The 24470-nt window shown below is 45.8% G+C and overlaps 2 protein-coding genes across 5 annotated transcripts in view; one reads left to right on the forward strand and one right to left on the reverse strand.

Moving 5' to 3' along the window:
- Positions 1-9593, reverse strand: part of LOC133381862 (zinc finger protein 239-like) — a 62157-nt gene extending 52564 nt beyond the window's left edge. Inside the window, exon 1 of one of the 2 annotated variants that reach the window (XR_009761738.1) lies at positions 9119-9593. Coding sequence is in view for 1 of the 2 variants with exons in the window: in XM_061621422.1 (XP_061477406.1) it covers positions 9119-9383 (265 nt within the window). In the remaining variant the exon portion in view is untranslated. The remainder of the gene's footprint in view (positions 1-9118) is intronic. The other variant, XM_061621422.1, reaches the window with a different exon arrangement.
- Positions 9594-12703: 3110 nt separating this feature from the next.
- The window catches only part of LOC133381827 (zinc finger protein 883-like), a 49840-nt gene continuing 38073 nt past the window's right edge, over positions 12704-24470 (forward strand). For 2 of the 3 annotated variants that reach the window (XR_009761734.1, XR_009761735.1), the window contains exon 1: positions 12727-12813. Coding sequence is in view for 1 of the 3 variants with exons in the window: in XM_061621328.1 (XP_061477312.1) it covers positions 12771-12813; positions 21147-23059 (1956 nt within the window). In the remaining 2 variants the exon portion in view is untranslated. Of the gene's footprint in view, positions 12814-21146; positions 23160-24470 lie in introns of those variants that run through there. The other variant, XM_061621328.1, reaches the window with a different exon arrangement.

A 24470-nucleotide genomic window follows, 5' to 3' on the forward strand; every position in this document is an offset into this window, starting at 1 on the left:
CAGAAGGCCACTGTAGGAAGAAAGGACCCTAGTGTTGTGGAGATGTTAGATGGGAGCATTCAGGAGTAAAGATGGATGCCCCTGAAGGCTGCAATTCTAAACACACTTACTAAGGACTTAGACTCCACTGTTATAGCAGGTGAATCAAGCGAGGTATCCAGAGCACAGCCATGTCCCAATTTCTTGGATGAGTTTCAGTTGGTGCAGCTTGAGCACGTTGACAAGGTGCTTGGACAGGTTCATGTAACCACTTCTGTGCTGGATCCTTGCCCTTCTTGGCTAATATGGCTAATAAAAGCTAGCAGGGATGGAACAGCCGGCTGGGCCAGGGAGGTGATTAATGCCTCTCTGAGAGAGGGGGTGGTCCCTGGCTGCCTGAAAGAGGCGGTAGTGAGACCACTCCTGAAGAGGCCCTCCCTGGCCCCAGAGAATTTTAATAACTATAGGCCGGTAGCAAATGTTCCATTCCTGGGCAAGGTCCTTGAACGAGTGGTGGCAGGCCAGCTTCAAACACTCTTGGATGAGACCGATTATCTGGATCCATTTCAGTCAGGTTTCAGGCCTGGTTTTGGCACGGAAACAGCCTTGGTCGCCCTGTATGATTACCTTTGTTGGGAGAGAGACAGGGGGAGTGTGATTCTGTTGATTCTCCTTGATCTCTCAGCGGCTTTCGATACAATCGACCATGGTATCCTTCTGGGAAGACTGGCTGAGTTGAGAGAGGGAGGGACTGCATGGCGGTGGTTCCACTCCTACTTGGCAGGTCACCTCCAGAAGGTGGTGCTTGGGGAACATTACTCGGCACCCTGGAGTCTCCAGTATGGGGTTCCGCAGGGGTCAGTTCTGTCCCCCATGCTGTTCAACATCTACATGAAACTGTTGGGTGTGGTCATCCGGAGCTTTGGAGTGTGTTGCCATCAGTATGCTGATGACACGCAGCTCTATTTCTCCTTTTCATCTTCTTCAGGTGAGGCTGTCAATGTGCTGAACCGGTGCCTGGCTGTGACAATGGACTGGATGAGGGCTAATAAACTGAGGCTCAATCCAGACAAGACCGAGATGCTGCTAGTGGGCGGTTCTTCTGACCAGATGGTGGATGTCCAACCTGCTCTGGATGGGGTTGCACTCCCCCTGAAGGAGCAGGTTCGTAGCTTCGGGGTTCTCCTAGAACCATCTCTGTCACTTGAGGCTCAGGTAGCCTCGGTGGCACAGAGTGCCTTCTACCAACTTTGGTTGGTGGCCCAACTACGTCCCTATCTGGACAGGGATAACCTGGCTTCTGTTGTCCATGCTTTGGTAACCTCCAAATTAGATTACTGCAATGAGCTCTACGTGGGGCTGCCTTTGAAGACGGTTCAGAAACTGCAGCTTGTGCAAAATGCAGCGGCCAGATTGGTAACAGGGACCAGACGGTCCGAACATATAATACCAGTTCTGGCCCACTTGCATTGGCTGCCTGTATGTTTCCGAGCTCAATTCAAGGTGCTGGTTTTGACCTATAAAGCCTTACACAGCTTGGGACCACAATACCTGATGGAACGCCTCTCCCAATACAAACCCACCTGTACACTACATTGAAGATCAAAGGCCCTCCTTTGGGTGCCTACTCCAAGGGAAGCTTGGAGGGTGGCAACAAGGGAGAGGGACTTCTCAATGGTGGCCCCCAAATTATGGAATGATACTTGTGATGAGGTGCGCCTGGTGTCAACACTGTTATCTTTTCAGCACCAGGTCAAGACTTTCCTCTTCTCCCAGGCATTTTGGCATGTGTTTTAAATTGTTTTTACAGTGTTTTAAACTTTTAAATTGTGTTTTAAATTGTTTTTAAAATATGTGTTTTAAATTGTATATTTGTTTTAATGTTTTTGATTACTGTAAACTGCCCAGAGAGTTTCAGCTATGGGGCAGTACACAAGTGCAATAAATTAAAATAAATAAATAAGGGACTAAGCCCCATAGAACTCAACAGGACTTACTTCTAGTAGATATAGTTTGGATTGTGCTGTAAAGCTTGACTAGGGATCCTCTGCAAAGCTTGACTAGGGATCCTCTGCAAAGACATCCATATCCAAGCAGGCTTGGCAACCCCCTGCCTGGAATGCCCTGCCCGTATCTTTTAATGTGGCTGCTCCAAACCTCTTTACAGATTTGACCCTTCACTTCAGAAAGAGGTCTGAGAAATGAGTAAGAGTAAGAAGATTCTCTGCCCTTTCTGTCTCCCCTGTGGGCTGCTATAAACTCACTTTGACAGCCAACCCAATTCCAGTGAGTAATAATTAACAGAGAGAAAACACACATGGCTTGGTCTACCTTCACAGAGCAGCTTGGGAACAACAGCTGCAGCTATACTTTCAAATATGTGAATTCTCTTTTACCACTATCGGGCAAGAAACAAACTGCCATGAAACCGACAAGGTGTATCATCAATGGGTTTTAGGGGGTTAAGCTGAGCACATGCAACCACTGCTTTTGCTTCGATGGATGTAAGGGAATGAGGTTGAAGGTAAATGAAATGCAGACAGAAAATGAAAAACAAAAGACAGTGATGCTTTCCTAAATGCAATACCATACCAACCACAACAAGATTCCTATGAGTAAGGCAGAAAACTCAGCATCCCACAACCAGTCAGGATTCATAACCAAAAACCCAAACTAAAAAAACCTGGCAGCCAGTCAGCCAAGGTCACAGAAATCCCCATGCAGCACAACCTCACCCAGGGACTGCAGTTAGTGCAGAGTGCTGCAGCACGATTGCTGACATGAGTGAGATCCTATCAGCACATAATACCTCTGCTCTGAAATCTGCACTGGTTGCTGATTTGCTACCAGGCCCAGTTCAAGTTGTGCTTTCCATGTTATGGGTGCCACATAGTACTTGTTCTGCTCTTGTAAGAAATCAGTCCTGTAAAGTGGCAGCGTTTTGGATATTCTGTTCATAGGGTTTTCGTGGTAAGAGGTATTCAGAGGTGGTTTACCATTGCCTTCCTCTGACTTTGGACACATAATGAGAAGACATAATTCATTAGAAAAGACAATAATGATGGGAAAGACATAATGGGAGTAGAAGAAGAGGAAGGCCAAACAAGAGATGGATTGATTCCATAAAGGAAGCCACAGACCTGAACTTACAAGATCTGAGCAGGGTGGTTCATGACAGATGCTCTTGGAGGTTGCTGATTCATAGGGTCGCCATTAAGTCAAAATTGACTTGAAGGCACATAACAACAACAATGAAGTGGCAGCACCTATGCTTTGGAACTCCTTGCCTATTGACATTAGGTAGACTCCTCTTTTCAGCACCTGCTAAAATCATTTTTGTTTAGGTAAGCCTATCCATTCATGTAGAAGCTATTGTGTTTTTAAATCTGTTTTTAACTCATTGTTGGTTTGATTAATTTGAATGTTTTTCAGTACGTCTTTAACTGTTTTTGCCAATAATGTTCTAATTCTTTCTATAAACCACTTTGAGATTTTTTACAATAAAGCAGTATATAACTGTTGTAAATAAAATACATAAATAAATTTTGGAGTCACAGCTTTTAAAAATGTTTTTAAAGATGTTTTGTTTTAATATATTTTAAAGTCTGTTTTTATGATTTTAAAAATGTTTTTAGTGCTTTTGTTTGCCGCCCTGGGCTGCTGCTGAGAGGAGGGGCGGGATATAAATGAAATAATAAATAAAAATAAATAAGTAAACTTCATTCACCCAACCCAAAACTCAGAATCATGCCACTTTAAGCTGTTTTGCAACTGTTCATAGTTGTTTCATGTTTATTGGTTTTTAAAGGGATTTATTTCTTATTATGAGCTGCCTTGGTTTCCAATCACCAACCCTACCTCACAGGGTTGTTGGAAAGACTCCACCCACCCACCCACCCACCCACCCACCCACCCACACACACACACACACTTGTAAATATACACCCCATATAATAGTTTATTGTCAAACCAGTTGGTCATTGCAGAGCATTGGGTCAGCTTGCCGGTTGTCTCCGCCCTGTTTTCACTTTACCTTTGGCGGTGGCGGCATCCTGAGCCAGGGCATGCAGGCAGAGACCCCCAGTGTTAAGCCACAGGCCGTCGCCATTTCGGACTGGTGTACCGCCCCTTGATATAGCTGTAAGTTCAGGCGAGATGGGATGCCTTTCCTGGATATTTTTTTCTTAATTAATGTTATTTGCTATTTAATTTAATTTTTTGTACAACGTATTGCTTTATTGATGTATTGATCTATTGCCTTGTTGATATATTTTTATATTTGTGTTTACTTTTTCTGTAAGCTGCCTTGAGGATCGTTTGGCCGAAAGGTGGGGTATAAATAAACATTAACATAACATTTTTTTAAAAAAATCAGTATTAGTTTCCTACATAATGAAAAATGTGATACCTAGGTAAACCCTGCCTAATTGCTTTAAAATAGGATTGGAGGGAGAGGGAAAGATTTACAACACAAACACAATTCTTTGTTATGTTTACTCAAAAGTCCCATTAATTTACAACACAATTCTAACCATGTCTACTCAAAAATAAGTCCTACTGAATTCAATGGGGTTTACTCCAGGTATGTGGGATTAGCATTGCTTTACTCTCAGAAAAGCAAGTATTGGATTAAATATTTTCATATTGCCAAGGTTTTCAAAGCACTGCCCTCTCCAACAGCCCAGGGTCTGACTCTTGCAAACAAGAGGAAAAAAACTTTAAGCCATATTCTTACTTACTCAAACTGAAGATCTCAAAGCCACCGTTTCCTGACATTGCAATGAAGACTAGGCACTGTAACGGATCACAACCCTGGCTTCACATATTGGCTACAATTCTGAAAGGGCGGCGTTAGAGCCAGAGCTTGGGAAAGTTATTTGTTTGAACTATTGGCCATGCTGGCTGGGGCTGATGGGAGTTGTAGTTTTAAAAAAGTAACTTTTCCAAGCTCTGCTAGGAGCTGCTATAACAGATCCGTTAAACCGATTTAACAGTCACTGGGGTGGCAGTTGATGTTTTGGTTTATATCTCGGGAACCAGACAACCTAGAAACTTAATTTTTCTTTTAAATTGAAGCGGAGCATCTGGAGATTAAGGTGGGTCAGACGGAGAGCCAGAGGGGACCTTATAGGGCAGAAGGTTGGGATAGAAATATTTTAAATAAATAAATAAATAAACTTTGTCAACAAATAAGGAAAAGAAAACAATGGCCCACAGAGTGGAAGCATTCAATATACATCCCAACTCCAAAGAAAGGGGATCCCAGGGAATGCAGTAAGTTTCGAACTATTGTCTTAATATGCCATGCAAGTAAAGTAAAGGGTCTCACCATATATGGAGCGAGAAGCGCCAGATGTCCAAGCTGGTTTTAGAAACTGAAGAGGTACCACAAATCGTATCACAAACATAAGTTGGATAACGGAATTTCAGAAGGAAATCACCCTGTGCTTTATAGATTATAGCAAAGCCTTTGACTGTGTAGATCATGAAAAACTATGGGATGCTTTAAAAGAAAAGGGGGTGCCACAGCGTCTGATTGTCCTGATGCGCAACCTATACTCTGGACAAGAGGCTACTGTAAGGACAGAATATGGAGAAACCGATTAGTATCCCCATCGGAAAGGGTGTGAGATGGGTGTATTTTATCACTCTATTTAATTTATTTATTTATTTATTTATTTAATTTTTATTGGATTTATACCCGCTCTACCTTACAGCAGAAGCCCAGGGCCCCAAACAAAAATGCTAAAAACACTTTAAAATGTCATAAAAACAGACCTTAAAACACATTAAAACAAAACAAAGTCAAAAACATTTTTTTAAAAAGCTTTAAAACATATTTTAAAAAGGGTTAAAAAGATTGTTAAAAATATATTAAAAAAGCATTTCTAAGACAGACGCAAACTGGGATGGGTCTCAATTTAAAAGGTTTATTGAAAGAGGAAAGTCTTCAATAGGCGCCGAAAAGATAGCAGAGATGGCGCCTGCCTAATATTTAAGGGGAGGGAATTCCACATGGTAGGTGCCACTACACTAAAGGTCCGCTTCCTATATTGTGCAGAACAAACCTGATAAGATGGTATCTGCAGGAGGCCCTCACCTGCAGAGTGCACTGATAGACTGGGCATATAAGGGGTAAGACGATCTTTCAGGTATCCTGATCCCGAGCTGCCTGTATAGGGCTTTATACACCAAGACTAGAACCTTGAACTTGGCCCGGTAGCAAATGGGCAGCCAGCGCAATTCTTTCAGCAGCAGGGTGACATGTTGGCGATACCTTGTCCCAGTGAGCAGTCTCGCCGCCACATTTCGCACCAGCTGCAGCTTCCAGACCAACCTCAAGGGCAGCCCCACGTAGAGCGCAATACAGTAATCCAGCCTGGAGGTTACCAGTGTGTGGACAACAGTGGTCAGGCTATCCTGGTCCAGAAAGAGCTGCTGCTGTCTTACCAGCCAAAGCTGGTAAAAGGCACTCGTAGCCATGGAGGTCACCTGGGCCTCTAGCGACAAAGATGGATCCAGGAGCACCCCTAGGCTACGGACCTGCTCTTTCAGAGGGAGTACGACCCCGTCCAAAGCAGACAACTGACCAATTATCTGAACTCAGGAACCACCAACCCACAGCGTCTCCGTCTTGCTAGGATTCAGACTCAGTTTATTGGCCCTCATCCAGCCCACCACCGAGTCCAAGCACCGGTCCAGGGTTTGCACGGCCTCTCCTGATTCAGATGTTACAGAGAAATAGAGCTGGGTTTCATCAGCATACTGGTGACACCTCGCCCCAAATCTCCTGATGACTGCTCCCAAGGGCTTCATATAGATGTTAAACAGCATGGGGGACAAGATAGTACCCTGCGACACCCCACAGCACAACTGCCAGGGAGCCGAAAGACAGTCCCCCAAAGCTATTCTGAGAGCGACCCTGGAGATAGGATCGGAACCACTGTAAAACAGTGCCTCCAATACCCCTCTCACCAAGTCGGCCCAGAAGGATACCATGATCAATGATATGAAAAGCCACTGAGGAAACATGAAGAACCGGCCCATTTAGCTCACAATTGTCTACCTAGCTCTGTTCCAACTATGAGGCGCCCACATCTCGAAGCTTAAGGCCATAAAATTCATCATCAAAAACACAGATGTTCCCACGATGTTGAAGTTGGTTCTCAGTGCCTTATTTGCTTGAAAGTTCAAAACACTAAAAAAGAAGAAAAGTTGACAGCTACAGCAACTTCAAGACAAAGTTAACATGTCTCTGAACCCCAAAATGATATGTATGATATATTGCTGTGATTGGGGGGCTCCCCCCATCAAGAATAACAGTAAATTTATGCAACCAAAATAATCAAGCTTCTGATATTATCATAAATGCATAATGATGTCATAAAATCATAAAAAAATAATAACTGAGCGTTCCCACCCCAAACTGTGCTCTGGGCCAGGATAAATCATAAACCCCAGGAAAGGGGAGGGTGTCCTCTATAATATACCAGTGCATCCTGCCTGACCCAGAACTTCTGCTTGACGCAGTGCACGAATAATGGCATCTATGGAAAACCAAAAGGCACAAAAAGAGGCAGAAAAAAAAATAAGTAACTGGGGGTGCCCACCCAACAATCTGCTCTGGGCCAGGACAAATCATACACCCCAGGAAAGAGGAGGGTGTCCTTTATGAGATGCCAGTGTATCCCGCCTGGCCCACAGCTTCTGTGAGGTGCAGGGCATGCATAAGGGCATGTACGCAAAACCAAAATGGACAAAAAGCACCCCAAAGTAAATAAGTAAGTCGGGGTACCCACCCCAAAATCTTATCTGGGCCAGAACAAATCATACACCATGGGAAAAGAGAGGGTGTGTTCTATGAGATGCCCGTCTTTCCCAGCTAAAATAATGAAGAATAAATAGGGGGAAATATTTAATTTGCGGTGACCACTCCAAAATCTGCTGTGGGCTATGAAAAATCATTCACTTGAGCAAAGTGGATAGTGTCCTCTCCAAAATGCCACTGCATCCTGCCTATAATGGTTTTTCTTCTGGACCCCCAGTTACTTATTTTATATATATACACTGGTATGTTAGAGGGGACACCCTCCCCTTTCCTGGGATGTATGATTTGTCCTCTTCCAGAGCAGACTTTGGGATGAGCACCCCCAGTTACTGATTTTTTTCACCGTGTTTTTCTCTATTTTGGTTTTGCATAGATGCCCTCATGTGTGCCTGGCACCCAGCGGACGCTCTGGGCTGGATGGGATGCACTGGCATCTTGTGAAGGACACCCTCCCCTTTCCTGGAGTATATCATTTGTCTTGGCCCAGAGCAGATCTTGGGGTGGGCACCCCATTACTTCTTTTTTCTGAGTGCTGTTTGTCCATTTAAGTTTTGCATAGATGCCATTATTCATACCCTGCGTCCAGTAGAAGCTCTGGGCCAGGCGGGACGCACTGGTATGTTATAGAGAACTCCCTCCCCTTTCCTGGGGTGTATGATTTGTCCTGGTCCAGAGCAGATTTTGGGGTGGGCACCCCCAGTTACTTATTTTTTTTCATGGTTTTGCGTAGATGCCCTCATCTGTGCTCTGCACCCAGCAGAACCTCTGGGTCGGATGGGATGCACTGGCATCTCCTAGAGGACACCCTCCCCATTCCTGGGGTGTATGATCTGTCCTGGCCCAGAGCAGATTTTGGGGTGGGCACCCCCAGTTACTTATTTTTTATGAATTTATGACATCATTATGCATTTATGATAATATCAGAAGCCTGATGATTTTGATTGCATAAATGTATTGGTATTCTTGATGGAGGGAGTCCCCCGATCGCAGTGATATATCATACAGGGTACCCCAACATACATTTTGGGGTTCAGAGACATGTTAACTTTGGCTTGAAGTTGCTGTAGCTGTCAACTTTTCTTTTTTTTAGTGTTTTGAACTTTCAAGCAAAACTGGAACTGGGAATTAGGAACAAAAGTCAGTGTTGTGATGTGCCCGAGGGATGCTTCGATCCGGCCCCAACACAGCTCAGGGGAGAGGCAGACGGGACGGGGAAGAGCTGCATGCCCAGATCTGGAGGGTCTGCTGGGAGGGGGCGCTTCAGGGGGTCCTCTCCCTCTCCCACCCTCCCTCCCGCCCCCAATTGCCTACCTTTGTCTCCAGGCTCCCCCCTTGCAACCCCGCTCGCCAACATCGCTGCGCACAAAGAGAGCTCCGCGCTTCCAGCCTGCATTTCTCGCACGGAGGCGGGGCAGGAAAGGGAAGTCCCGCCTTTGCGCTCTTCCGCTCCGTTGTCCTTTGTTAACCCGTTAAGAGCAAAGTGGCTGAAGCTCCTCGGCTGCTTCGCAGGGAGACCGGAAGCCCCTTTCTGGCCGGTGACCCTTCTCCATATTAAAACGAAAAATGACAGGCACATTTTTAAAAAAGGGCTTCAAGGGAACAGCTTAGGTTATCTAAACCCTGTTTCCTTTACGTCAGTCTACCATAAATAGAATTTCTTGGCCAGACAGGGAACAGTGGCATCTCAGAGAGGACACCCTCCCCTTTCCTGGGGCATATGATTTGTCCTGGGCCAGAGCAGATTTTGGGGTGGGCACCCCCAGGTACTTATTTTTTCCTCTAAGTTTTGTCTGCTTTGGTTTTGCGCAGATGCACTCATCCGTGCCCTGCCCCCAGCAGAAGCTCTGGGCCAGGCGGAACATAGTGGCATCTCATAGAGGACACCTTCCCCTTTCCTGGGGCATATGATTTGTCCTGGGCCAGAGCAGATTTTGGGGTGGGCACCCCCAGGTACTTATTTTTTCCTGTTTGTTTTTCTCTGCCTTCATCCATGCCCTGCGCCCAGCAGAAGCTCTGGGCCAGGTGGGACGCATTGGCATCTCATAGAGGACACCCTCTCCTTTCCTGGGGTGTATGATTTGTCCTGGTCCAGAGCAGATTGTTGGGTGGGCACCGCCCGTTTATTATTTTTGATGATTTTATGACATCATTATGTATTTATAATAATATCAGAAGCCTCTTTATTTTGATTGCATAAATGTATTCTTATTCTTGACGGGTAGAGTCCCGCCGATCATAGTGATATATCATACAGGGTACCCCAACATATATTTTGGGGTTCAGAGACATGTTAACTTTGGCTTGAAGTTGCTGTAGCTGTCAACTTATCTTCTTTTTTTAGTGTTTTGAACTTTCAAGAAAATTTCTACACTTAGGAAAAACAAACCAAATGCACAGTTATAAGATGAGGGATACTTGGCTCAGCAATACGACATGTGAGAAGGATCTTGGAATTGTCGTTGGTCACAAGCTGAATATGAGCCAGCAATGTGATGTGGCTGCAAAAAAAGGGAAATGCTATATTAGGCTGCATTAACAGAAGTATAGTTTCCAAATCACGTGAAGGACTAGTTCCCGTCTATTCAGCACTGCTTAGGCCTCATCTTGAGTACTGCGTCCAGTTCTGGTCTCTGCCCTTCAAGAAGGATGCAGACAAACTGGAACGGGTTCAGAGGAGGGCAACAAGGATGATCAGGGGACTGGAAACAAAGCCCTATGAGGAGAGACTGAACTGGGCATGTTTACCCTGGAGAAGACAAGACTGAGGGGAGATATGATAGCACTCTTCAAGTACATGAAAGGCTGTCACACAGAGGACGGCCAGGATCTCTTCTCGGTCGTCCCAGAGTGCAGGACACGGAATAATGGGCTCAAGTTGCAGAAAGCCAGATTTCGACTGGACATCAGGAAAACTTCCTTTTAGAGCCATACGACAATGGAACCAATTATCTAGGGAGGTAGTGGGCTCTCCGACACTGGAGGCCTTCAAGAGGCAAGCTGGGCAGCCATCTGTCGGGAATGCTTTGATTTGGATTCCTGCATTGAGCAGGGGGTTGGACTCGATGGCCTTATAGGCCCCTTCCAACTCTACTATTCTATGATTCTAAGGAACTGGGAACTAGGAGCCAACTTCAGGGTCGCAATAAGAGGCAACATCATAGAAGTTTATAGAATTATGCCTGGTGTGGAGGAAGTGGACCGAGAGAAGGACTTCTCCACAGAGCAGCTGGTTAGACTATGGAACCCCCTACCACAAGAAGCTGTGTTGGCCACCAGCTTGGGTGGCTTTAAAAAGAAAGACTACCGAAAAATCAATAAAATATGTTTACAAAAAGAGAAGATAGGATTAGACAAACCAGTGGAGGAAACGCTCTTGAGAGCATTGCTCTGCCTCACTGTTGGAGTTTCTGGAAACCGAGTCAGGAGGGGGGGAGCGCTCTTTGGGCTCCGGTCCTGCTTGTGGGCTTCCCTTGGGGGCATCTGGTTGGCCACTAAGAGAACAGGATTCTGACTAGGTGGGTCCCCTTTGGCCTCAACCAGCAGCCCCTTCCGATGTTCTTATGTCCCCATTCCATTTTTTCTTCCTTTGTGTTTTAATACAGTTGTTTATTTCGGTTGTGATCTGCTTTTAATCCTCCTGTTGTCCTAATGGGGTTCAGCATCCCTATGGAGAGCACTTTTGAATGTTCAAAGCACTTCACAGGCAGTCCCTGGTGGTCCTTACAACACCTGTGAGGTAGTCCAGGTGTGCATTCAATTGCCTCTGGGGCCAGGCCCTCCAGATGGCTCTAGCAAGTGAGTCCAGCTGTATTGGGGGGCATTAATTCATGATCCCATAAGTGGCAACCAGCAAGATTTTGAGCATGGGGAGAAACCGCCCATGGAAATCTCTCTCCCTCTGAGTAAGGGATTGGTGCCCTATTGCCCTCGGGTGCTTGTAGGGCTCCCCCCGATGTTAGGCTTACCTCTTCAGCTCTGCCATTCTCAAAAAAGGTGATTCTTCCATGCTGTTGCTGTTTGGGGAGGGGGGGACTTCATGGGGGGCTGGAAGCTGAACCTGCTTCTCTTGGCTCTGGGGTGGCTGCAGCGGTCTGGATCGGGGCCAGTCTCCCCCTCTCCCTTCCCTGAAACTGCTGGGAGTGGAGCTCCATGCATGGGGAAATATTCCCCCCGAATCCCCCCGGGAGCATGAGGGAGAGCAGGGGGGTCAGGAAAGGATACCCCACTTGTAGTCCCAGGGGGCTGGAGACAGGGAGTGGGGGGCCCTCATTGGAGGGTCCCAGTGGAGGGGGGCGAGCTTCTCCCTGCATAGCTGAAAAGAGCCACAGAGGGGGGGAGGGAGGGAAGGAGGGAGGGAGGAGGCCCCCACCACTGCCTCACCGTGCCCTCACCGAAAAGTCCCCCTCCCTCCCAGCCCAGGCAAGATCTGCACACAGACCTCAATGATGAGAAATCAAGTAGAAATCTAGCACGCCAGGGAGAGATGCTGCAGATCAAACACTTGTCCTGGTGCCCTATTTGCAGGGACAGTTTTTTCTTGTTCAGATGTCGGGGGGGCATTAAAAATGGGATGCGCCAGCTGCAGTTAGGGGCCCAGTCCATTGCTGCTGCCATTCGGGGCCTCTCAGCACAAAAAGTCCCTGCACAGAGAAATCTAACAGGTAAAAGGAAACGGGGTTTAGGCTAACCTAAGCTGTTCCCTCAAAGCCTTTTTTAAAAATGGTGCCTGGAAATTTTGTTTTTACTATGGAGAAGGGTCACCGGCGAGAAGGGGGCTTCCCGCCTCCCCACGCTCTCCCTGCGAAGCAGCCGAGGAGCTTCAGCCACTTTGCTCTTAAAGGGTTAACAAAGGACAACGGAGCGGAAGGGAAGAGCGCAAAGGAGGGACTTCCCTTTCCTGTCCCGCCTCTCGGTGAGACATGCAGGCTGGAAGCGCCGGAGGAGCCCCTCTTCGTGCGCAGCGATGTTGGCGAGCGGGGTTGCGCGGGGGGAGCCTCGGAAGAAAGGTAGGCAATTGGGGCGGAGGGGAGGGTGGGAGGGGGCGAGGAGCCCCTTAAGCGCCCCTCCCCGCAGACCAGATCGGAGGATGCACCTCTGCCCCATCCCGTCTGCCTCTCCCCTGAGCTGGGGTGGCTGTGGTGGGCCAGATCGAAGCGTCCCTCGGAACACCTGTGGTTCTGGTGATGAAATTCGTGGCCTTCAGCGTGGAGATGGAGGCGCCTCATAGTCGGAAGAGAGCTAAGGAGACAATAGTGAGCTAAATGGGCCGCTTCTTCTTGTGTCCTCAGTTGTCCTTTGGTTCAGCTGCGATAGTTGAATAGAGAGGCTCTTCTTTCAATGCCTTCATTCTGCCAGCCCTCCCCACTTTCCTAGTCTGTTAGAATCAAGGTCACCGTTTAATTTAGGGAAGCCCAAACGTGGCCCTGCCCTCCGGCAAACTGTTTAGCGAGTGACGTTTTTCTTGAAATGTGTGCAAATGGTGGGAGCTACTTCCCTCCCTCTTCCTACACCAGGTGTAAGTTCCCTACTAAATCAGAGGATATTATCCAATTTCTCCACACCACGCACCTTTATGGCACATCCACAGTGTTCATTGAAAGCATATCGCTTCCCCCCAAGAGTCCTGGGAGTTGTAGTTTATGAAGGGTGCTGGGAATGTAGTGCAGTGAGGAAAAACTATTATCCAGGATTCGTTGGGGGAAGCCATGTGCTTTACATTTGTGTTGAATGTGGTTTAAATGTCTGCTGTGATCACACACTTCTGTCATGACTCCTCTAAGCTTTTTTTCTACAGCAAAAATCGCCAAATGTTTCGACCCTTGATCATTTAGGTTGCCCATTTCTCTACCTCTTCCACTTCTAAAATGCTATTTTTGTGGTCAGGCAACCAGAACTGAAGACAGCATCCAAGTAGGATCACATCTTAGAAGTGTATAATGGCGTTATGATATTGGCAGTTTTATTTTCAATCTGTGTCTTAATGATCCCTCACATGGAATTCACAAATTTCATACCTATAACATCAGTATCTTAATTGGGGCATCCACTATGACCTCAAGGTCTCTCTCCTGTCAGTCACCACCGGTTCACTTAGGATTTGTGCATCCCTTTACGCTTCCTTACATTTAATTGGATTTGCTCTTTAATAGCCAAGCCTGCTTGGAGAGTTCCTGTTGGATTTCCTCACAATCCTTCTTTATTTTAATCAACCTGAACTAGATATCAACAGTAAAGTTGGTTACCTTGTTTCTCACCCTAAATCCATGTCATTTAGAAACAAGTTTAAAAGCACAGGTCCTAATCCTGATGATTGGTGGGTGGGGCGCTTCTTACATCCCTCCGTTAGGAGAACTATTCATTTATTCCTGCTTTCTCCTTCCTGATCTTTAAACACTTCCTGATGCATGAGATCATATTTCCTCGTATCCCATGATTGCTGTGTTCCACTCCATGTTTGGTAATTTTGTCTTTAGTAATATTTTCCACTACTTTTCCCGTAATAGCAAATAGGCCTCTGATTTCCAGGTTACCTTCTGTGTCCTTTTGGCTTTCAAATTGTCATACATTTACCAGTCCATATGGTAGCAAGCCTTTGGGAGAAGGTTCATATTTTTGTTATAAGATCAGCAATGTCACATTTGGGTTGTTTTAAGACTTCTCAGGTAGATGCCATCTGGACCGGAGATGATTTGTGAATGCTAAAGGAAAAGATCCCGCGTGCCCCATCTTTCTTCAGAGTGCGAGTGGAGGTCAGATGATGTCCATGCCTTGGCTGGGAGTATTAATGCAGAAGCAATTGTTTTCTTCTTCCAGGGACTGGTGAGCTTTGAGGAAGTGTCCTTTCACTTCACCCAAGAGGAACAGGCTCAGCTGGATCCAGACGAGAGAGCTCTGTACAAAGAGATCATGTGGGAGATTCAGGAGATGGCGACCTATTCTGTTAGAATTAGGAGAGGTTAAGGATAGCCTTCTTACTCCCTTCCCGGCACCCCTGCTTCATAAATCGGACCCACTATGCATTTCAGATTATCCAGTAGAGCTGCCATCATTTCCTACACCCCCTTTTCCCAGACAGGAAGACTCTGGGGGCCAATTTAGTACTTATAATTCTGGGATTCTAGGGACAGCACCCCCTGCGCTTCCCAGCCAGCCAGAGCCCTCTTTAACTTACTATAAGGCCTACAACCAACACTCTCCCTCTGTTGCTGCCACCAATCTGAAGAGTCAGCTTTTCTTTAGCACCTCAAAATCCTTTTATTCGGTAGTGAGGAACACATGTTTTAGCGCAAGTACCTACCTGATCCTAAGTCACTATTTACCTCCAGGATATTGGTCCCCTCAAATGTAAAGCTGTTTGGCTGTTCCACTAAAGGCTTTTTCCTGATGGTGGATGAGGCATAAAGGCTGCATATGGTGCTCAATGGGGCACAATTGCCCCTGAAAGACCAAGTCCGCAGCCTGGGGGTCATTCTTGACTCCCAGCTGTCCATGGAGGCTCAGGTCTCAGCTGTGAGCCGGGCAGCATTGTATCAACTCCATCTAATATGAAGGCTACGCCCCTACCTTCCAAACCATCTGCTCCCATTGGTGGTACATGCCCTGGTCTCCTCTCGCCTAGACTACTGTAAAGCACTCAATGTCGGGTTACCCTTGAAAACGGTCCGGAAGCTGCAACTTGTAGAGAATGTGGCAGCTCACCTGATTAAGGGTAGCCGCCGGCAAGACCACATCACACCTGTGTTGAAGGAGTTGCACTGTTTACCAGTTGCACGATAAGGAGATTGCAGAGAAGCTAAATGAATTCTTTGCATCTGTCTTCACAGTGGAAGATATAGGGCAGATCCCTGAACCTGAACTAACATTTGCAGGAAGGGATTCTGAGGAACTGAGACAAATAGTGGTAACGAGAGAGGAAGTTCTAAGCTTAATGGACAATATAAAAACTGACAAATCACCGGGCCCGGATGGCATCCACCCGAGAGTTCTCAAAGAACTCAAATGTGAAATTGCTGATCTGCTAACTAAAATATGTAACTTGTCCCTTGGGTCCTCCTCCGTGCCTGAGGACTGGAAAGTGGCAAATGTAACGCCAATCTTCAAAAAGGGATCCAGAGGGGATCCCGGAAATTACAGGCCAGTTAGCTTAACTTCTGTCCCTGGAAAATTGGTAGAAAGTATTATTAAAGCTAGATTAACTAAGCACATAGAAGAACAAGCCTTGCTGAAGCAGAGCCAGCATGGCTTCTGCAAGGGAAAGTCCTGTCTCAGTAACCTATTAGAATTCTTTGAGAGTGTCAACAAGCATATAGATAGAGGTGATCCAGTGGACATAGTGTACTTAGACTTTCAAAAAGCGTTTGACAAGGTACCTCACCAAAGGCTTCTGAGGAAGCTTAGCAGTCATGGAATAAGAGGAGAGGTCCTCTTGTGGATAAGAAATTGGTTAAGAAGCAGAAAGCAGAGAGTAGGAATAAACGGACAGTTCTCCCAATGGAGGGCTGTAGAAAGTGGAGTCCCTCAAGGATCGGTATTGGGACCTGTACTTTTCAACTTGTTCATTAATCACCTAGAATTAGGAGTGAGCAGTGAAATGGCCAAGTTTGCTGATGACACTAAATTGTTGAGGGTTGTTAAAACAAAAAGGGATTGCGAAGAGCTCCAAAAAGACCTCTCCAAACTGAGTGAATGGGTGGAAAAATGGCAAATGCAATTCAATATAAACAAGTGTAAAATTATGCATATTGGTGCAAAAAATCTGAATTTCACATATACACTCATGGGGTCTGAACTGGCGGTGACCGACCAGGAGAGAGTCCTCGGGGTTGTAGTGGAAAGCACAATGAAAATGTCGAGCCAGTGTGCGGCAGCTGTGAAAAAGGCAAATTCCATGCTAGCGATAATTAGGAAAGGTATTGAAAATAAAACAGCCGATATCATAATGCCATTGTATAAATCTATGGTGCGGCCGCATTTGGAATACTGTGTACAGTTCTGGTCGCCTCATCTCAAAAAGGATATTCTAGAGTTGGAAAAGGTTCAGAAGAGGGCAACCAGAATGATCAAGGGGATGGAGCGACTCCCTTACGAGGAAAGGTTACAGCATTTGGGGCTTTTTAGTTTAGAGAAAAGGCGGGTCAGAGGAGACATGATAGAAGTGTATAAAATTATGCATGGCCTTGAGAAAGTGGATAGAGAAAAGTTCTTCTCCCTCTCTCATAATACTAGAACTCGTGGACATTCAAAGAAGCTGAATGTTGGAAGATTCAGGACAGACAAAAGGAAGTACTTCTTTACTCAGCGAATAGTTAAACTATGGACTTTGCTCCCACAAGATGCAGTGATGGCCACCAGCTTGGATGGCTTTAAAACAAGATTAGACCAATTCATGGAGGACAGGGCTATCAATGGCTACTAGCTGTGATGGCTGTGCTCTGCCACCCTAGTCAGAGGCAGCATGCTTCTGAAAACCAGTTGCCGGAAGCCTCAGGAGGGGAGAGTGTTCTTGCACTCGGGTCCTGCTTGCGGGCTTCCCCCAGACACCTGATTGGCCACTGTGAGAACAGGATGGTGGACTAGATGGGCCACTGGCCTGATCCAGCAGGCTCTTCTTATGTTCTTATGTTCTTATGCTATCCGGGCCCAATTCAAGTTGTTGGTTTTGACCTTTAAAACCCTGCACGGTTTCGGCACAGTCTGTCTGGAAGAGCGCCTCCAGCATCATCAACGTTGCCGCCCAACAAGATCAGCCTCAAAAGACCTTCTCTCCGTCCCACCAGTTAAAACAGCTAGACCGGTGAGAACTAGGGAGAGGGCTTTTTCAATCGTGGCACCAACTCTGTGGAACCTCCTCCCAAATTACATCCGCCATGCCCCCTCCATGATGAGCCGGACCTTGAAAACCTGGCTCTTCAGGCACGGTTTTGGGGCGGGTTAGGTTTTAGTGTTATTGTTGGAATTTTAAGGTTTTAATGTGAATTATATGTTTTTATTTTGTACGTCGCCCAGAGTGGCTGGTAAACCAGTCAGATGGGCGACTAATAAACTTAATAAAAAAATTAATTAATTAATACTACTAATAATAATATCACAGCCCACCTTTTAAGGTTATTTCCTCTCACATAGGTTTGTGGAGCACTGGGCTCTCTTGGATCAATTAAAGCTGAACTCACGTAGTGCAGGTGTGTGGGGGTTATGTGCCTTCAAGTCGATTATGACTTATGGCAACCCTATGAATCAGCGACCTTCAAAAGCATCTGTCATGAACCACCCTGTTCAGATTTTGTAAGTTCAGGTCTGTGGCTTCCTTTATGGAATCAATCCAGCTCTTGTTTGGCCTTCCTCTTTTTCTACTCCCTTCAGTTTTTCTCAGCATTATTGTCTTTTCTACTGAATCGTGTCCTCATTATGTGTCCAAGGCATGACAAACTCTGTTTCATCATTTTAGATTCTAGTTATATTTATTTATTTATTTAAAGTTTTTGTGTCCCAACCTTCTACCCTATAATAGGGCACTCAAGGCAGCTTAGAAAAATAAAATCAAACATGTACATAATAAAATTGTAAACAATAAAATCACAAAACCATTAAAATAAATTAAAATACATAATATAAAATTAAAATACATAAAATACATAACACACACATATATACATATATATAGGGAGTGGTACTAAAGGGACTACAGAGGTAAAATTTAACATAGAAGGCATAAAATCAGTGTCAGGCTCTACCCTCAGTCCCTCCCAAAGGCTCTCTGGAACATGATCTTTTTCAGAAGTCTCCGTAAAACCAACAGGGAGGGAGCAGAGCAGACGTCTTGGGGTAGGGTATTCCAAAGCTTGGGGGCCACAGCTGAAAAGGCTCTCTCCCATGTGCTTGTCAGTCTAACATCTTTCACTCCAGGCACACAGAGGAGACCAGAGGCAGATGATCTTAAATCCCGGGCACGTACATATGGGCGTAAGCGGTCCCTCAGGTACATTGGTCCAAGGCTGTTTAGGGCTTTAAAGGCCAGAACCACCACTTTGAATTGGGCCCGGAAACAAATTGGGATCCGGTGGAGTCGATAAAGCACAGGGGTGATATGCTCCCTGCGCCGTGCTCCAGTTAACATTCTGGCTCCTGCATTTTGAACCAACTGCGATTTCTGAACCATTTTCAAAGGCAGCCCCACATAGAGTGTGTTACAGTAATCAAGCCTGGATGTCACCAATGCAGGTGTCACTGTGGCCAAGTTAACTGCCTCCGGGATCGGAAGCAGCTGGTAGACCAGTTTGAGTTGGCCAAGAGCACTCCTGGCTACCGCAGCAGGTCAGGATCCAGGAAGATTCCCAAACTGCAGACCTGCTCCTTCAAGGGGAGTGCAACCCCATCCAGAAGAGGTTGCAACCCTGTCCCTGGTGCAGTTTTTCCCTTGACCATCTGGGTTAAGTTTCAGTTTGTTAGCCCACATCCAGCCCTTCACAGCCTCCAGGCACCGGTTTAGGATGAGCACTCCCTCCCTGCAATCAGGTGGTAGGGAGAGATAAAGTCGTGTGGCATTAGCATATTGATGACGTACTCCAAATTTCTGAATGAAAGAGCATGGGAGACAGAATTGAGCCATGCAGTACCCCACAGGCCAATGGCCAGGGGGTTGAGCAGTATTCTCCCAGCACCATTTTTGGGCCCTGTCCGTCAGGTAGGACTGGAGCCACCGTAAAACAGTGCCTCTCAATCCCATCCCAGCTAGATGGCCCAGAAGGATACCTTGGTTGATCATATTGAAGGCTGCCGAGAGGTCCAGCAGCACCAACAGGGATGCACTCCCCCTGTCTGTTGCCCGTCATAGGTCATCAACCAGGGTGACCAAGGCAGTCTCTGTCCCATGGCCAGGCCTGAAGCCTGATTGAAAAGGGTCTAGATATTCCAGTTTGTCAAGGAAAACTTGGATCTGAGCAGCCACTACCCTCTCAATCACCTTGCCCAGAAGGGCAAGTGTGGCATCCCCGCGGCCCCTCAGAGGATCTTCCACCAGCCACGGATCTTGGACTTGTCATTGATCACAAGCTGAATATGAGCCAAAAGTATGATGTGGCTGCAAAAAAGGCAAATGCTATATTAGGCTGCATTAACAGAAGTATAGTTTCCAAATTGTGTGAAGTATTAGTTCCCCTCTATTCAGCACTGGTTAGGCCTCATCTTGAATACTGTGCCCAGTTCTGGTCTCTGCACTTCAAGAAGGATGCAGACAAACTGGAACAGTTTGAGAGAAGGGCAACAAGGATGTTCAGGGGACTGGAAACAAAGCCCTATGAGGAGAGACTGAAAGAACTGGGCATGTTTAGCCTGGAGAAGAGAAGACTGAGGGGAGATAGGATAGCACTCTTCAAGTACATGAATGGTTGTCACATAGAGGGGGACCGGGATCTCTTCTCGATCGTCCCAGAGTGCAGGACATGGAATAATGGGCTCAAGTTTCAGGAAGCCAGATTTTGACTGGACATCAGGAAAAACATCCTGTTAGAGCCATATGACAATGGAACCAATGACCTAGAGGTAGTGGGCTCTCTGACATTGGAGGCCTTCTAGAGGCAGCTGGACAGCCATCTGTCAGGAATGCTTTGATTTGGATTCCTGCATTGAGCAGGGGGTTGGACTCTACTATTCTGTTATATGATTCTATTATTTTAATTCACTCACGCCAAGTACTGTAATGTTGATGCATTCCATTTCTGCGTGACAATTTCTAACTTTCCCTGGTTCGTGCTTCTCACATTCCATGTTCCTATTATGTGCATCATACAACTCCACACTCTCCTTTTGCATCTGTGCTCATCAGCCTCTGGTCTTCCTTTTGGCTTTGACCCAGCTGAGTCATTAGTCACAGCTCTACTTGTACTTGTCCATTCTTCTTCCCCAGTAGCTCGGTGAGTGCCATCTGTCCTGGGGATCTCATCTTCCAGTACTATCTTGTATTGCAGGTAAAAGGGGACTAACATTGTGGGAGGGAGGGAGGGGATGCTATCTGCCCTCTGGGCAGTGGAAAGGGCCATGTTCCTCTCAGACAGGATCCATCCTTCGTTTGAAAATTCCAGCTGTGCATAAGTACTGGGCTGTCCACCCTAAATGGAGGAACAAGAGAGCAGATTTTTGTTAAAATTCTCTCTTTCTGTTTCTCTTTTAACAACCTGTTACCAAGCACCTACTGCTAAAATAACTCCGTACAAGGCCTTGAGCTTTGACAGTTAAACTCTGATGTCGACAGAGCTCCCAGAAATATATTTTCAAAGTAGAAATCATAATATATTCACAGGATTTCTCCACAGCATTTTATCTCCGTTCTTTTTCAATCCATCAGGATACATCTGGGAGGTCAAGGGTGAGGGAGAAACATCTGAAGTATCACTGGAAAAAGCTGAGGAGCAGATGCAGAAACTGAGGAGTCAAGATGGAGCTAAGAGACAAGAGGAAAAACAAACTCCCACAGGGTACAAACCTTATAAATGCTTGGAGTGTGGAAAGAGCTTCAGTCAGAGTAGCCACCTTACTTTGCATCACAATACTCACACAGGGGACAAACCTTATAAATGCTTGGAGTGTGGAAAGAGCTTCAGTCGGAGTAGCAACCTTTCTTCGCATCACAAAACTCACACAGGGGACAAACCTTATAAATGCTTGGAGTGTGGAAAGAGCTTCAGTCAGAGTGGCCAGCTTACTTCGCATCACAATACTCACACAGGGGACAAACCTTATAAATGCTTGGAGTGTGGAAAGAGCTTCAGTCAGAGTGGCCAGCTTACTTCACATCAAAGAACTCATACAGGGGACAAACCATATAAATGCTTGGAGTGTGGAAAGAGCTTCAGTCGGAGTGGCACCCTGAGTATACATGAAAGAATTCACACAGGGGACAAACCGTATCAATGCTTGGAGTGTGGAAAGAGCTTCAGTCAGAGTGGCCACCTTACTTCACATCACAATACTCACACAGGGGACAAACCTTATAAATGTTTGGAGTGTGGAAAGAGCTTCAGTCAGAGTGGCCAGCTTACTTCACATCACAATACTCACACAGGGGACAAACCTTATAAATGTTTGGAGTGTGGAAAGAGCTTCAGTCAGAGTGGCACCCTAAGTATACATGGAAGAACCCATACAGGGGACAAACCGTATCAATGCTTGGAGTGTGGAAAGAGCTTCAAGTGGAATAGCAACCTTACTGTGCATCAAAGATGTCACACAAGGGACAAACCTTACCAGTGCTTGGAGTGTGGAAAGAGCTTCAGTCAGAGTGGCCAGGTTACTTCACATCACAATACTCACACAGGGGACAAACCTTATAAATGTTTGGAGTGTGGAAAGAGCTTCAGTCGGAGTGGCACCCTAAGTATACATGAAAGAACCCATACAGGGGACAAACCGTATCAATGCTTGGAGTGTGGAAAGAGCTTCAGTCAGAGTGGCCAACTTACTTCGCATCACAATACTCACACAAGGGACAAACCTTATAAATGCTTGGAGTGTGGAAAGAGCTTCAGTCGGAGTAGCAACCTTACTTCCCATCACAAAACTCACACAGGGGACAAACCTTATAAATGTTTGGAGTGTGGAAAGAGCTTCAGTCAGAGTGGCACCCTAAGTATACATGAAAGAACCCATACAGGGGACAAACCATATCAATGCTTGGAGTGTGGAAAGAGCTTCAAGTGGAATAGCAACCTTACTTTGCATCAAAGATGTCACACAAGGGACAAACCTTATAAATGCTTGGAGTGTGGAAAGAGCTTCAGTCAGAGTGGCCACCTTACTTTGCATCTCAAAACTCACACAGGAGACAAACCTCATAAATGTTTGGAGTGTGGAAAGAGCTTCAGTCGGAGTAGCACCCTAAGTATACATGAAAGAATTCACACAGGGGACAAACCTTATAAATGTTTGGAGTGTGGAAAGAGCTTCAGTCAGAGTGGCACCCTAAGTATACATGAAAGAACCCATACAGGGGACAAACCATATCAATACTTGGAGTATGGAAAGAGCTTCAAGTGGAATAGCAACCTTACTTTGCATCAAAGATGTCACACAAGGGACAAACCTTATAAATGCTTCGAGTGTGGAAAGAGCTTCAGTCAGAGTGGCCACCTTACTTTGCATCTCAAAACTCACACAGGAGACAAACCTCATAAATGTTTGGAGTGTGGAAAGAGCTTCAGTCGGAGTAGCACCCTAAGTATACATGAAAGAATTCACACAGGGGACAGACCTTATAAATGATTGGAGTGTGGAAAGAGCTTCAGTCAGAGTGGCTACCTTAATTTGCATCACAAAACTCATACAGGGGACAAACCTTATAAATGCTTGGAGTGTGGAAAGAGCTTGTGGTTCGAATAGCAACCTTACTTCACATCAAAGAACTCACACAGGAGACAAACCTTATAAATGCTTGGAGTGTGGAAAAAGCTTCAGTTCAAGGAGCGCCTTTATGGTGCATCAAAGAACTCACACAGGAGACAAACCGTATCAATGCTTGGAGTGCAGAAAGAGCTTCAGTTGGAGTAATTCCCTTACTTTGCATCACAAAATTCATACAAGGGACAAATCTTATACATGCTTTGAATGTGGAAAGAGCTTCAGTCAGAGTAGCCACCTTACTTCACCTCAAAGAACTCACTCAGGAGACAAACCTTATAAATGTTTGGAGTGTGGAAAGAGCTTCAGTCAGAGTAGCCACCTTACTTCACATCAAAGAACTCATACAGGGGACAAACCTTATAAATGTTTGGAGTGTGGAAAGAGCTTCAGTCAGAGTGGCACCCTAAGTATACATGAAAAAATTCATACAGGGGACAAACCTTATATATGCTTGGAGTGTGGAAAGAGCTTCAGTCAGAGTGGCCAACTTACTTCGCATCACAATACTCACACAAGGGACAAACCTTATAAATGCTTGGAGTGTGGAAAGAGCTTCAGTCGGAGTAGCAACCTTACTTCGCATCACAAAACTCACACAGGGGACAAACCTTATAAATGTTTGGAGTGTGCAAAGAGCTTCAGTCAGAGTGGCACCCTAAGTATACATGAAAGAACCCATACAGGGGACAAACCATATCAGTGCTTGGAGTGTGGAAAGAGCTTCAAGTGGAATAGCAACCTTACTTTGCATCAAAGATGTCACACAAGGGACAAACCTTATAAATGCTTGGAGTGTGGAAAGAGCTTCAGTCAGAGTGGCCACCTTACTTTGCATCTCAAAACTCACACAGGAGAGAAACCTCATAAATGCTTGGAGTGTGGAAAGAGCTTCAGTCGGAGTGGCCACCTTACTTTGTATCACAATACTCACACAGGGGACAAACCTTATAAATGTTTGGACTGTGGAAAGAGCTTCAGTCAGAGTGCCCAGCTTACTTCACATCACAATACTCACACAGGGGACAAACCTTATAAATGTTTGGAGTGTGGAAAGAGCTTCAGTCGGAGTGGCCACCTTACTTTGTATCACAAAACTCACACAGGAGACAAACCTCATAAATGTTTGGAGTGTGGAAAGAGCTTCAGTCGGAGTAGCACCCTAAGTATACATGAAAGAATTCACACAGGGGACAGACCTTATAAATGATTGGAGTGTGGAAAGAGCTTCAGTCAGAGTGGCTACCTTAATTTGCATCACAAAACTCATACAGGG

This window comes from Rhineura floridana, chromosome 3 (assembly GCF_030035675.1).
Source record: "Rhineura floridana isolate rRhiFlo1 chromosome 3, rRhiFlo1.hap2, whole genome shotgun sequence".
In the NCBI taxonomy this organism is placed as follows: domain Eukaryota; kingdom Metazoa; phylum Chordata; class Lepidosauria; order Squamata; family Rhineuridae; genus Rhineura; species Rhineura floridana.